The sequence below is a fragment of the Salmo trutta genome, chromosome 32 (genome assembly GCF_901001165.1).
Source record: "Salmo trutta chromosome 32, fSalTru1.1, whole genome shotgun sequence".
In the NCBI taxonomy this organism is placed as follows: domain Eukaryota; kingdom Metazoa; phylum Chordata; class Actinopteri; order Salmoniformes; family Salmonidae; genus Salmo; species Salmo trutta.
In genome coordinates this window covers 2,980,559-2,995,122 of record NC_042988.1, presented here as the reverse complement: position 1 = coordinate 2,995,122, position 14,564 = coordinate 2,980,559, and the positions used below count along the sequence as shown (strand labels likewise).

Below are 14,564 nucleotides of genomic sequence, written 5' to 3'. Positions count from 1 at the left end.
ATATGGAAATCAAACAAGGAAACAAGACTTATTGGATTGGAACTCACACCAGTGGTGAATCTCAAAAGTCCTTCCTCCAGTCTTCTCCCCACCCTCTCAAAACATCATAGGGAAGCAAGGAGAGCATTGTAAAAGAAGAACTTTTGAGAGTCACACATTGTGACAAAATGGTTGTTTTAGAAGGGTCAAGGGGCACACCCAGGGTGAGTCGTCATCTTCCTCCTCTATCGGTTGTAAAACTGAGACGACACCCACGCCAGGCCACACTTGAGGTTGGTCAACATGAACTTGAGTGCTTTGGTCCACTGCTCCTCTGAGTTGAACTGGGTCTTGATGGAGTAGGAGCCACCGATGCCTCAATCTTACCCTTCTCGACATCCATCCTGAACCATAACAGAAAAAGTTGTGCTAAAACTCAAACCCCCAAGTGTTTATTTATTGAGGGGTATGAAAGAAACTGGCAACATCTACAACTGCTAACACCCACATTTTTTAAAATCTAAGGCCAGTAAACTAAAACAAAATAATCTGCAGATTTCTCATGCTAGTGACTAGTTGGAGGCAAATGATCATGCACAGACAAAGGATTAAGCTGTCAAAAGCTGACCAACTCCAGTTATTTGTGTAAGGACAATAGAGTACCACAGTATGAGTCATAATACCCATAAAACATAGCGGTCAAACAAGGAAATGGTTCTAACCGTATTTCCACCATTCATTTCTCCCCATAGGGAATTTTAGAAACACTTAAAATAAGGGATTGTTTTAATTATGATGTCACAACTGATCAATAAATTCCAAATGTTCTGTTTGAACATTCCGGTGTCTGATTGTCTTGGATACTAGTGTTCTATTTTCAGCAATCTAGCAAATTCGTCCTGAGATATAGTTAACACAGTAGATCACCATAAAATATCAAAAGTGCTACTTGACGAAAACTTAGTTGCAGAACGAGGTTAGAAGAATGCCACTGTCAATCTCCTTGATGATGAGGAGATTCTTGCGGCCGCTACAGGAAGATAATGCTTTAACAGGGAACCTTGGAGCTGCCAGAAGCAACTGCGTTCAGCCTGCCCTGACATCTCAACCCAAGGCCACTGAGAAGCTTCCAACTTTCAAACAAAACAGTTTAAACACCTCCAGTATCCCAGTACTGGAGTTGACTGAAGAAAGAAAGGGTGCTCTGCAGCGACTTGCCAGTTTGAAGGCTGTGGAAAAGAAACCACATCCTCCCTCCAGAATCCCAGTACTGCAGAAAAAGAGGTCCATCTGCAATGGGAAGAGTCAAAGACTGCATGTAGCTCCAACATCTCAGCAGTCAGGGAAGGCTACTGTTCCTCCCATCCGGAAGCCACTGCAACCCATCCATACTAAGAGGGATCAAACCTGCGTGGTGAAAGACATCTACCTCCATAGTGCCAAGCCATTGAAGGCAGTCCATGGAGCCAATATGGTCGCCAAGATGCCACTTCCTCCCATTAGAGCCAGAGTCACTGTGCCAAACAATGATGCCAAGAAGAAGCCTTTCCAGCCAGTCAGACCAGAGGGCAGCCCTCGTCCTGCTGCTTCAAAGTACAGAAGGCAGGTTGTGAAGAAACACGTTCAGTTCAAGACTCAGACCCTAACTGTACAGGATCTACCGCCATGCCCCGACGAGATGGTATGGGACGTCTTTAACTCAGAGGCTGAGCAGGTGATGGCATATATGAAGGCCAAGCTGATCAGTGTCACCCAAGAATTGAAACTGATTAAAAGTGGGGCCAAGATGGATGTTCAGGCTCTGGAGGAGAAAAACGCTAAAGAACGGTTGAGAAAAAAGGTGGAGAAGTTCATCCAGGAGATTTGCCTAATGAAGGTGGATTCTGACCTATGGGAGATGATAAGAGATAACGAAGAAGAGGAAGAAAGGAATAAAGAGGTGAGGAGAAATGGAGAACAAAGCAGTGTGGCAAGTATGCCAAAGCAGACAGCCACAAGATACACTGTGATCAAACCAAAGGAAGTCAAGAAGGGTTTGAACATGGAAGAGAAAAGGGAGGACAGACAGGTAAAGTAGCTTGACATTCCAAAGCCATGCTAACTGCTGATCTAGTGTAGTGTTGGTGATCACGTGCGTTTGTATCAGAGGAGGCTGATGGGGGGAGTTATAGGAGGATAGGATCGTTGTAATGGCTGGAATGAAATGAATTGATCGGAATCAAACGTGGTTTCCATGTGATTGATGTGTGTGATACCGTTCCTTTTATTCTATTCCAGCTATTACAATGAGCCCATTACAATGAGCTCCTTCCATCAGCCTCATCTGGTTTGTACATATTGTATATCTTGTCATTTTTGCCCAGCTGCCCATTATTTGGCCCATCTGATAACATCCATTCATTCAGGTGGTGTTGAAACGTCGATTTGGGATGAGTGCAGCCAACTCCAAGCTGAAGCAGTGTGAGCACTGCGGCCGGTGCTTTGATCCTAGTCGCCTGGAGAAGCACAGCGAGATCTGTGCCAAGCTCTCCTCCAAGAGCTCTAGACGGGGGGTCTATGACTCCACCAAGCACCGGCTCAAAGGCACTGAACTGGCTGGCTACGTGAAGCGATCCGTGGTCTGATGCACCAAGGGACCTGAGTCTGTCGCTCTTTTGTATTTTGGAATGAACAGACAGACATACAGTGACTGCTAAACCACCTGCTGCCCAAATTAGGACTTCTACCTTGGAATCTGCAAGGGTTCCAATAAGAGGCAGTACTACTAGGAGGCAGTATTGTATACAGAAACGTCTAAACCAACAGTGTTCAGCAGTTCCTCAAATCTACAGAAACACCTATATAAAACACCTCAATAAAATAAAATCCAAATACTCAGCTAAATCATTCTGTCAGATGTGTTACTAGTGCAGGAAAGTAGAATAAATGAAATATTAAGAAACAAGTGAACCTATTTGTCAAATCTGAATATGAAAAGGAGTGATTTTTTTTATGAATTGGAAAAATGAAGAAAGATAAACTAATTAATTTAGTGGTTTAACTTACCAAATTTACACATAACTGAAGTTGGTGAGCTTTTGACAGCTTAATCCTTGGTCTCTCGACATAATCCATAGCTGATTACAATTATAATTCGATGATGTCTGCTAGACTAGTTGACTGACCTGTAGGGCAGGCAGAATCCCGTGTCTCCCTTCTCCACCTCCTCCTTGAACTGCTGCACACAGTCCAGGAAGGCCACCATGGCATGGTCAAACTTGTTGTCCCAGAAAAAGCGCAGGCCCCCTGTACAGTACAGTGGTAGCCTACACATACAAGAAGAAAGAGAGAGTGGAATGTACCATATACAACATGGCTTATTTACTTGGGTTGGCTTGGGCCAGTCTAATGAGCATTGGAAAATAGTTCACTCTTTTGTTCACAGCTCATTAAAAAATGTTTGTTGTTTGTCTCCATATAGTAGCCAGCAGTAAGTGTGTTCATGTACGTCTTAGTAGCAGTTTGACCATGAAGTCCTGATTCACGCAGTCTCCTCTGAACAGTTATTTTTAAGACGTGTCTGTTACTTGAACTCTGTGAAGCATTTATTTGGGCTGCAATCTGAGGTGCAGTTAACTCTAATGAACTTATCCTGTGCAGCAGAAGTAACTCTTCCTTTCCTGTGGGGATCCTCATGAGAGCCAGTTTCATCATAGCGCTTGATGGATTTTGCGACTGCACTTGAAGAAACTTTGAATGTTCCGTAATGACTGACTTTCATGTCTAAAAGTAATGATGGACTGTCATTTCTCCTTCCTTATTTGAACTGTTCTTGCCATAATTGTTTCTTTTTAACCTTTATTTAACAAGGCAAGTCAGTGAAGGACAAATTGTTATTTACAATGACAGCAAAAAAGGGAGTTAACTGCCTTATTCAGCTGCAGAACAAGAGGGTTTTATCTTGTCAGCTCAGGGATTTGATCCAGCAACCTTTCAATACTAGCCCAACACTCTAACGACTAGGCTACCTGCCACCCCACTTGGTCTTTTCTCAAATAGGGCTGTCTTCTGTATACCACCACTACCTTGTCACAGCACAACTGATTGGCTCAAACACATTAAGAAGGAAAGACATTCCACAAATGAACTTTTAACAAGGCACACCTGTTAATTAAATGCATTCCCGTTGAATACCTCATGAAGCCGGTTAAATGAATGTCAAGTGTGCAAAGGTTTCATCAAGGCAAAAGGTTGTCTGTTTTGTCAAATCTAAAATATATGTTGATTTGTTTAACACTTTTTGGGTTACTACATGATTCCAAATGTGTTATTTCATAGTTTTGATGTCTTCACTATTATTCTACAATGAAATAGTAAAAATAAAGAAAAGCCCTTGAATGAGTTGTGTGTCCAAATTCTTAACTGGTACTGTGTGTGTGTGTGTGTGTGTGTGTGTGTGTGTGTGTGTGTGTGTGTGTGTGTGTGTGTGTGTGTGTGTGTGTGTGTGTGTGTGTGTGTGTGTGTGTGTGTGTGTGTCTACCTATCTATCTATCTATTGGGGGATTGGAAAGGATGCAGACAATTACATTGATGGAAGCCACAATCTCTATGTAATATTAAAGCTGACCTACCCCCTAAAAAACAAATAAACATCTCATTTCGGTGCCTTTTTCTCTCTCTCCGTCAGGCCTTCATCTGCCGCTACCTGGCCTACCGCAAGGAGGAGCGCATCGACGTGCTGCAGCTGGCCCAAGACCCCTTCCTCATGCCCCCCTTCCGCAAGGCCCTGGCCACCGGACCTGGGCCGTTGGCATCGGGCTCCACGCCCTCCACCTCCAGCGCATACAACAGGAGTGACTCGAACTGAGTTGCCCAACGCCACATTACTCAAACGCCCTCCCTTCTGGATAGGGGGATGGGGGAAGGAGGATGGAGGGGGTAAAAACAGACTAAAGGATGGAGGAGTAATATCTGAAGTGCCCTCCCTATCCCCACCCCTCCTAAGACATGAAGGGGCAGTGCCAGTCTATGGCTTGTCTGTAGAACCCAATGGCTGCCCACGTACATGTACACACACACACCCCTGCCACAAAGAAGAGAAAGAACTTGCTCATATCCATCATAGCGCTTGATGGATTTTGCGACTGCACTTGAAGAAACTTTGAATGTTCCGTAATGACTGACTTTCATGTCTAAAAGTAATGATGGACTGTCATTTCTCCTTCCTTATTTGAACTGTTCTTGCCATAATTGTTTATTTTTAACCTTTATTTAACAAGGCAAGTCAGTGAAGGACAAATTGTTATTTACAATGACAGCAAAAAAGGGAGTTAACTGCCTTATTCAGCGGCAGAACAAGAGAGTTTTATCTTGTCAGCTCAGGGATTTGATCCAGCAACCTTTCAATACTAGCCCAACGCTCTAACCACTAGGCTACCTGCCACCCCACTTGGTCTTTCGTCAAATAGGGCTGTCTTCTGTATACCACCACTACCTTGTCACAGCACAACTGATTGGCTCAAACACATTCTGAAGGAAAGACATTCCACAAATGAACTTTTAACAAGGCACACCTGTTAATTAAATGCATTCCCGTTGAACACCTCATGAAGCCGGTTAAATGAATGTCAAGAGTGTGCAAAGGTTTCATCAAGGCAAAAGGTTGGCTGTTTTGTCAAATCTAAAACATATGTTGATTTGTTTAACACTTTTTGGTTTTTTTCATGATTCCAAATGTGTTATTTCATAGTTTTGATGTCTTCACTATTATTCTACAATGAAATAGTAAACATAAAGAAAAGCCCTTGAATGAGTAGTGTGTCCAAATTCTTAACTGGTACTATGTGTGTGTGTGTGTGTGTGTGTGTGTGTGTGTGTGTGTGTGTGTGTGTGTGTGTGTGTGTGTGTGTGTGTGTGTGTGTGTGTGTGTGTGTGTGTGTGTGTGTGTGTGTGTGTGTGTGTGTGTGTGTGTGTGTGTGTGTCTACCTATCTATCTATCTATTGGGGGATTGGAAATGATGCAGACAATTACATTGATGGAAGCCACAATCTCTATGTAATATTAAAGCTGACCTACCCCCTAAAAAACAAATAAACATCTCATTTCGGTGCCTTTTTCTCTCTCTCCGTCAGGCCTTCATCCGCCGCTACCTGGCCAACCGCAAGGAGGAGCGCATCGACGTGCTGCAGCTGGCCCAAGACCCCTTCCTCATGCCCCCCTTCCGCAAGGCCCTGGCCACCGGACCTGGGCCGTTGGCGTCGGGCTCCACGCCCTCCACCTCCAGCGCATACAACAGGAGTGACTCGAACTGAGTTGCCCAACGCCACATTACTCAAACGCCCTCCCTTCTGGATAGGGGGATGGGGGAAGGAGGATGGAGGGGGTAAAAACAGACTAAAGGATGGAGGAGTAATATCTGAAGTGCCCTCCCTATCCCCACCCCTCCTAAGACATGAAGGGGCAGTGCCAGTCTATGGCTTGTCTGTAGAACCCAATGGCTGCCCACGTACATGTACACACACACACCCCTGCCACAAAGAAGAGAAAGAACTTGCTTGGCCTGTCCAGTGGGCTGCATCACAGGGTCATAGGAAAACAGACTGAAGTCACAGTGTGTTGGGTGTGTGTGTGCATACCTGTTTTCGGGAAAACCAAACAGCTCTTATCAAATTGTATTTGTCACATATATGTGTTTAGCAGATGTTATTGCGGGTGTAGCAAAATGCTTGTAAGCTAGAAGCATGTCAGCCCTATATGTCGGCACCATTTTCCTACATATCCATTCCATTTGATGTTTTGAGAGAAATACTTTTTTACAAATTCTTGCTTGAGTTGTATCATAAGTTGAACTCTATATATTTCCCAATAATAGAATCAATTGCCCCCCCCCCCCCCCCCCCACACACACACACTTTTTGAACGGCTCAAATGATGGGGGAGTTTCTATTTTAGATGACCAAAGTTGAAGGCATGCCTGGCTGATACAACACTGTTACGTTTTACACACGTCTAACTGTCAAGTGAAAGATACAAGTAATTTTCACTAGGATCATCACTTTTGGCAGATTTGATCAGATTTAAATATTTTCTTGGATATTGGACTGGGAGTTTGCTTTGTTATTTGGATGGTTGTCCATATTTTTCCATGAGGCTTTCCCCCAAAATGGAGAGAGAGAGACTTAATAGAAATGCATATAAACCATTACACCGACTTTTGGTATGACTTTGTGGTTTGTTAGCAAGGAGTTACGTCAAAGATAATTCTCATTCATTGGAAATTGTGCAGTATAACAATCTACATTCCAACATTACTTAAATAATAAAGAAAAGTTATTTTAGTATATTGTGAAACCTGATTTCACGCTTGAGCATAGGTGTGTTGTTTACCAGAGGAAAGCAGAATAGCCTAACGGGTAAAACTCAAATTTACACAGCCATACAGAGCTAACTACGTGCTACGTACAAGGCTAGCAACCCAATGACTGCCTGAAGTGCCAATCTCGAAGTGCCTTCAGAAAGTATTCACACCACTTGACTTTTTCCACATTTTGTTGTATGGATAAAATTGAGATTCACTGGCCTACACACAATCCCCCATAATGTGAAAGTGGAATTATGTTTCTAGAGGTTTTTACAAATGAATACATTTAAAGTATTGTGTCAATAAGTTTTCTATCCCTTTGTTATGCGCAAGCATGAAGGGACCAGGGAGGTTTTTCCATGCCTCGCAAAGAAGTGCACCTAATGGTAGGTGGGTAAAAAAACGAACGAATAAAGTCAAAAGTCTCAGATAGCTCCCTTCATAACATCTACGAGTCTAGGCGGACATGAATGTGTACAATTTAACAGGTTTTATCTTGTCCTTTCAAATGGTCAATATGGAAATCAAACAAGGAAACAAGACTTATTGGATTGAAATTCACACCAGTGGTGAATCTCAAAAGTCCTTCCTCCAGTCTTCTCCCCACCCTCTCAAAACATCATAGGGAAGCAAGGAGAGCATTGTAGAAGAAGAACTTTTGAGAGTCACTCATTGTGACAAAATGGTGGTTTTAGAAGGCTCAAGGGGCACACCCAGGGTGAGTCGTCATCTTCCTCCTCTATCGGTTGTAAAACTGAGACGACACCCACGCCAGGCCCCACTTGAGGTTGGTCAACATGAACATGAAAACTCAAACCCCCAAGTGTTTATTTCTTGAGGGGTATGAAAGAAACTGGTTCAACATCTACTAACACCCACATTTAAAAAAAAATCTAAGGCCAGTAAACTAAAACAAAATAATCTGCAGATTTCTCATGCTAGTGACTAGTTGGAGGCAAATGATCATGCACAGACAAAGGATTAAGCTGTCAAAAGCTGACCAACTCCAGTTATTTGTGTAAGTACAATAGAGTACCACAGTATGAGTCATAATACCCATAAAACATAGCGGTCAAACAAGGAAATGGTTCTAACCGTATTTCCACCATTCATTTCTCCCCATAGGGAATTTTAGAAACACTTAAAATAAGGGATTGTTTTAATTATGATGTCACAACTGATCAATAAATTCCAAATGTTCTGTTTGAACATTCCGGTGTCTGATTGTCTTGGATACTAGTGTTCTATTTTCAGCAATCTAGCAAATTCGTCCTGAGATATAGTTAACACATTAGATCACCATAAAATATCAAAAGTGCTACTTGACGAAAACTTAGTTGCAGAACGAGGTTAGAAGAATGCCACTGTCAATCTCCTTGATGATGAGGAGATTCTTGCGGCCGCTACAGGAAGATAATGCTTTAACAGGGAACCTTGGAGCTGCCAGAAGCAACTGCGTTCAGCCTGCCCTGACATCTCAACCCAAGGCCACTGAGAAGCTTCCAACTTTCAAACAAAACAGTTTAAACACCTCCAGTATCCCAGTACTGGAGTTGACTGAAGAAAGAAAGGGTGCTCTGCAGCGACTTGCCAGTTTGAATGCTGTGGAAAAGAAACCACATCCTCCCTCCAGAATCCCAGTACTGCAGAAAAAGAGGTCCATCTGCAATGGGAAGAGTCAAAGACTGCATGTAGCTCCAACATCTCAGCAGTCAGGGAAGGCTACTGTTCCTCCCATCCGGAAGCCACTGCAACCCATCCATACTAAGAGGGATCAAACCTGCGTGGTGAAAGACATCTACCTCCATAGTGCCAAGCCATTGAAGGCAGTCCATGGAGCCAATATGGTCGCCAAGATGCCACTTCCTCCCATGAGAGCCAGAGTCACTGTGCCAAACAATGATGCCAAGAAGAAGCCTTTCCAGCCAGTCAGACCAGAGGGCAGCCCTAGTCCTGCTGCTTCAAAGTACAGAAGGCAGGTTGTGAAGAAACACGTTCAGTTCAAGACTCAGACCCTAACTGTACAGGATCTACCGCCATGCCCCGATGGCGGTAGATCGGGGCATGGCGGTAGACCATTTCCGGAGACCTTCTCCCCTACCTCACCTCGCTCATCAACTCATCCTTGACCGCTGGCTACGTCCCTTCCGTCTTCAAGAGAGAGAGAGTTGCACCCCTTCTGAAAAAACCTACACTCGATCACTCCGATATCAACAACTACAGACCAGTATCCCTTCTTTCTTTTCTCTCCAAAACTCTTGAACGTGCCGTCCTTGGCCAGCTCTCCTGCTATCTCTCTCAGAACGACCTTCTTGATCCTAATCAGTCAGGTTTCAAGACTGGGCATTCAACTGAGACTGCTCTTCTCTGCGTCACGGAGGCTCTCCGCACTGCTAAAGCTAACTCTCTCTCCTCTGCTCTCATCCTTCTAGACCTATCTGCTGCCTTTGATACTGTGAACCATCAGATCCTCCTCTCCACCCTCTCCGAGCTGGGCATCTCCGGCGCGGCCCACGCTTGGATTGCGTCCTACCTGACAGGTCGCTCCTACCAGGTGGCGTGGCGAGAATCTGTCTCCGCACCACGTGCTCTCACCACTGGTGTCCCCCAGGGCTCTGTTCTAGGCCCTCTCCTATTCTCGCTATACACCAAGTCACTTGGCTCTGTCATATCCTCACACGGTCTCTCCTATCATTGCTATGCAGACGACACACAATTAATCTTCTCCTTTCCCCCTTCTGACAACCAGGTGGCGAATCGCATCTCTGCATGTCTGGCAGACATATCAGTGTGGATGACGGATCACCACCTCAAGCTGAACCTCGGCAAGACGGAGCTGCTCTTCCTCCCGGGGAAGGACTGCCCGTTCCATGATCTCGCCATCACGGTTGACAACTCCCTTGTGTCCTCCTCCCAGAGTGCTAAGAACCTTGGCGTGATCCTGGACAACACCCTGTCGTTCTCCACTAACATCAAGGCGGTGACCCGATCCTGTAGGTTCATGCTCTACAACATTCGCAGAGTACGACCCTGCCTCACACAGGAAGCGGCGCAGGTCCTAATCCAGGCACTTGTCATCTCCCGTCTGGATTACTGCAACTTGCTGTTGGCTGGGCTCCCTGCCTGTGCCATTAAACCCCTACAACTCATCCAGAACGCCGCAGCCCGTCTGGTGTTCAACCTTCCCAAGTTCTCTCACGTCACCCCGCTCCTCCGCTCTCTCCACTGGCTTCCAGTTGAAGCTCGCATCCGCTACAAGACCATGGTGCTTGCCTACGGAGCTGTGAGGGGAACGGCACCTCCGTACCTTCAGGCTCTGATCAGGCCCTACACCCAAACAAGGGCACTGCGTTCATCCACCTCTGGCCTGCTCGCCTCCCTACCTCTGAAGAAGCACAGTTCCCGCTCAGCCCAGTCAAAACTGTTCGCTGCTCTGGCACCCCAATGGTGGAACAAGCTCCCTCACGATGCCAGGACAGCGGAGTCAATCACCACATTCCGGAGACACCTGAAACCCCACCTCTTTAAGGAATACCTGGGATAGGATAAAGTAATCCTTCTACCCCCCCCCCCCCCTTTAAAAGATTTAGATGCACTATTGTAAAGTGGTTGTTCTACTGGATATTATAGGTGAATGCACCAATTTGTAAGTCGCTCTGGATAAGAGCGTCTGCTAAATGACTTAAATGTAAATGTAAATGTTTAACTCAGAGGCTGAGCAGGTGATGGCATATATGAAGGCCAAGCTGATCAGTGTCACCCAAGAATTGAAACTGATTAAGAGTGGGGCCAAGATGGATGCTCAGGCTCTGGAGGAGAAAAACGCAAAAGAACGGTTGAGAAAAAAGGTGGAGAAGTTCATCCAGGAGATTTGCCTAATGAAGGTGGATTCTGACCTATGGGAGATGATAAGAGATAACGAAGAAGAGGAAGAAAGGAATAAAGAGGTGAGGAGAAATGGAGAACAAAGCAGTGTGGCAAGTAAGCCAAAGCAGACAGCCACGAGATACACTGTGAGCAAACCAAAGGAAGTCAAGAAGGGTTTGAACATGGAAGAGAAAAAGGAGGACAGACAGGTAAAGTAGCTTGACATTCCAAAGCCATGCTAACTGCTGATCTAGTGTAGTGTTGGTGATCACGTGCGTTTGTATCAGAGGAGGCTGATGGGAGGAGTTATAGGAGGATAGGATCGTTGTAATGGCTGGAATGAAATGAATTGATCGGAATCAAACGTGGTTTCCATGTGATTGATGTGTGTGATACCGTTCCTTTTATTCTATTCCAGCTATTATAATGAGCCCATTACAATGAGCTCCTTCCATCAGCCTCATCTGGTTTGTACATATTGTATATCTTGTCATTTTTGCCCAGCTGCTCATTATTTGGCCCATCTGATAACATCCATTCATTCAGGTGGTGTTGAAACGTCGATTTGGGATGAGTGCAGCCAACTCCAAGCTGAAGCAGTGTGAGCACTGCGGCAGGTGCTTTGATCCTAGTCGCCTGGAGAAGCACAGCGAGATCTGTGCCAAGCTCTCCTCCAAGAGCTCTAGACGGGGGGTCTATGACTCCACCAAGCACCGGCTCAAAGACACTGAACTGGCTGGCTACGTGAAGCGATCCGTGGTCTGATGCACCAAGGGACCTGAGTCTGTCGCTCTTTTGTATTTTGGATTGAACAGACAGACATACAGTGACTGCTAAACCACCTGCTGCCCAAATTAGGACTTCTACCTTGGAATCTGTGAGGGTTCCAATAAGAGGTAGTACTACTAGGAGGCAGTATTGTATACAGAAACGTCTAAACCAACAGTGTTCAGCAGTTCCTCAAATCTACAGAAACACCTGTATAAAACACCTCAATAAAATAAAATCCAAATACTCAGCTAAATCATTCTGTCAGATGTGTTACTAGTGCAGGAAAGTAGAATAAATGAAATATTAAGAAACAAGGGAACATATTTGTCAAATCTGAATATGAAAAGAAGTGATTTTTTTTATGAATTGGAAAAATGAAGAAAGATAAACTAATTAATTTAGTGGTTTAACTTACCAAATTTACACATAACTGAAGTTGGTCAGCTTTTGACAGCTTAATCCTTGGTCTCTCGACATAATCCATAGCTGATTACAATTATAATTCGATGATGTCTGCTAGACTAGTTGACTGACCTGTAGGGCAGGCAGAATCCCGTGTCTCCCTTCTCCACCTCCTCCTTGAACTGCTGCACACAGTCCAGGAAGGCCACCATGGCATGGTTAAACTTGTTGTCCCAGAAAAAGCGCAGGCCCCCTGTACAGTACAGTGGTAGCCTACACATACAAGAAGAAAGAGAGAGTGGAATGTACCATATACAACATGGCTTATTTACTGGGGTTGGCTTGGGCCAGTCTAATGAGCATTGGAAAATAGTTTACTCTTTTTTTCACAGCTCATTAAAAAATGTTTGTTGTTTGTCTCCATATAGTAGCCAGCGGTTAGTGTGTTCATGTACGTTTTAGTTCGAGACCTTACTTGTCGGTAACAGCCATCACACCTCCTCATCCATGCATCACGGTGGGAACCACACATGCGGAGATCATCCGTTCACCTACTCCCCGTCTCACAAAGACACGGCGGTTGGAACCAAATCTCAAATTTGGACTCATCAGACCCAAGGACAGATTTCCACCGGTCTAATGTCCATTGCTCGTGTTTCTTGGCCCAAGCAAGTCTCTTCTTCTTATTGGTGTCCTTTAGTAGTGGTTTCTTTGCAGCAGTTCGACCATGAAGTCCTGATTCACGCAGTCTCCTCTGAACAGTTGATGTTAAGACGCATCTGTTACTTGAACTCTGTGAAGCATTTATTTGGACTGCAATCTGAGGTGCAGTTAACTCTAATGAACTTATCCTGTGCAGCAGAAGTAACTCTTCCTTTCCTGTGGGGATCCTCATGAGAGCCAGTTTCATCATAGCGCTTGATGGATTTTGCGACTGCACTTGAAGAAACTTTGAATGTTCCGTAATGACTGACTTTCATGTCTAAAAGTAACGATGGACTGTCATTTCTCCTTCCTTATTTGAACTGTTCTTGCCATAATTGTTTATTTTTAACCTTTATTTAACAAGGCAAGTCAGTTAAGGACAAATTGTTATTTACAATGACAGCCAAACAGGGAGTTAACTGCCTTATTCAGCTGCAGAACGAGATATTTTTATCTTGTCAGCTCAGGGATTTGATCCAGAAACCTTTCAATACTAGCCCAACGCTCTAACCACTAGGCTACCTGCCACCCCACTTGGTCTTTTGTCAAATAGGGCTGTCTTCTGTATACCACCACTACCTTGTCACAGCACAGCTGATTAGCTCAAACACATTAAGAACGAAAGACATTCCACAAATGAACTTTTAACAAGGCACACCTGTTAATTAAATACATTCCAGGTGAATACCTCATGAAGCTGGTTAAATGAATGTCAAGAGTGTGCAAAGATGTCATCAAGGCAAAAGCTTGGCTGTTTTGTCGAATCTAAAATATATGTTGATTTGTTTAACACTTTTTGGGTTACTACATGATTCCAAATGTGTTATTCCATAGTTTTGATGTCTTCACTATTATTCTACAATGAAATCAGTAAAAATAAAGTAAAGCCCTTGAATGAGTAGTGTGTCCAAATTCTTAACTGGTACTGTGTGTGTGTGTATGTGTGTGTGTCTACCTATCTATCTATCTATTGGGGGATTGGAAATGATGCAGACAATTAAATTGATGGAAGCCACAATCTCTATATAATATTAAAGCTGACCTACCCCCTAAAAAACAAATAAACATCTCATTTCGGTGCCTTTTTCTCTCTCTCTGTCAGGCCTTCATCCGCCGCTACCTGGCCTACCGCAAGGAGGAGCGCATCGACGTGCTGCAGCTGGCCCAAGACCCCTTCCTCATGCCCCCCTTCCGCAAGGCCCTGGCCACCGGACCTGGGCCGTTGGCGTCGGGCTCCATGCCCTCCACCTCCAGCGCATACAACAGCAGTGCCTCAAACTGAGGTGCCCAACGCCACCCCAAAGGGCCCCTTTGGGGGCCACATTACTCAAACGCCCTCCCTTCTGGATAGGGGGATGGGGGAAGGAGGATGGAGGGGGTAAAAACAGACTAAAGGATGGAGGAGTAATATCTGAAGTGCCCTCCCTATCCCCACCCCTCCTAAGACATGAAGGGGCAGTGCCAGTCTATGGCTTGTCTGTAGGACCCAATGGCTGCCCA

At 44.7% G+C, this 14,564-nt stretch overlaps 1 protein-coding gene across 1 annotated transcript; it reads left to right on the top strand.

Moving 5' to 3' along the window:
- The first annotated feature begins 715 nt into the window (after window positions 1-715).
- LOC115170646 (uncharacterized) lies at window positions 716-14,346 on the top strand. Its single transcript, XM_029726892.1, has 4 exons — window positions 716-1,693; window positions 11,042-11,395; window positions 11,733-11,945; window positions 14,167-14,346. The coding sequence occupies exons 1-4, from the start codon at window positions 965-967 to the stop codon at window positions 14,344-14,346; spliced, it is 1,476 nt and encodes a 491-aa protein (XP_029582752.1). The 5' UTR covers window positions 716-964.
- Window positions 14,347-14,564: the final 218 nt, after the last annotated feature.

Excerpts from the sequence above, each read along its gene's own strand:
- LOC115170646 (XM_029726892.1), top strand. The coding sequence starts at position 965 with ATGCCACTGTCAATCTCCTTGATGATGAGGAGATTCTTGCGGCCGCTA. Across the intron at positions 11,396-11,732 it reads AGAAAAAGGAGGACAGACAG|GTGGTGTTGAAACGTCGATT; the intron begins GTAAAGTAGCTT and ends CCATTCATTCAG. Across the intron at positions 11,946-14,166 it reads GCTACGTGAAGCGATCCGTG|GCCTTCATCCGCCGCTACCT; the intron begins GTCTGATGCACC and ends TCTCTCTGTCAG.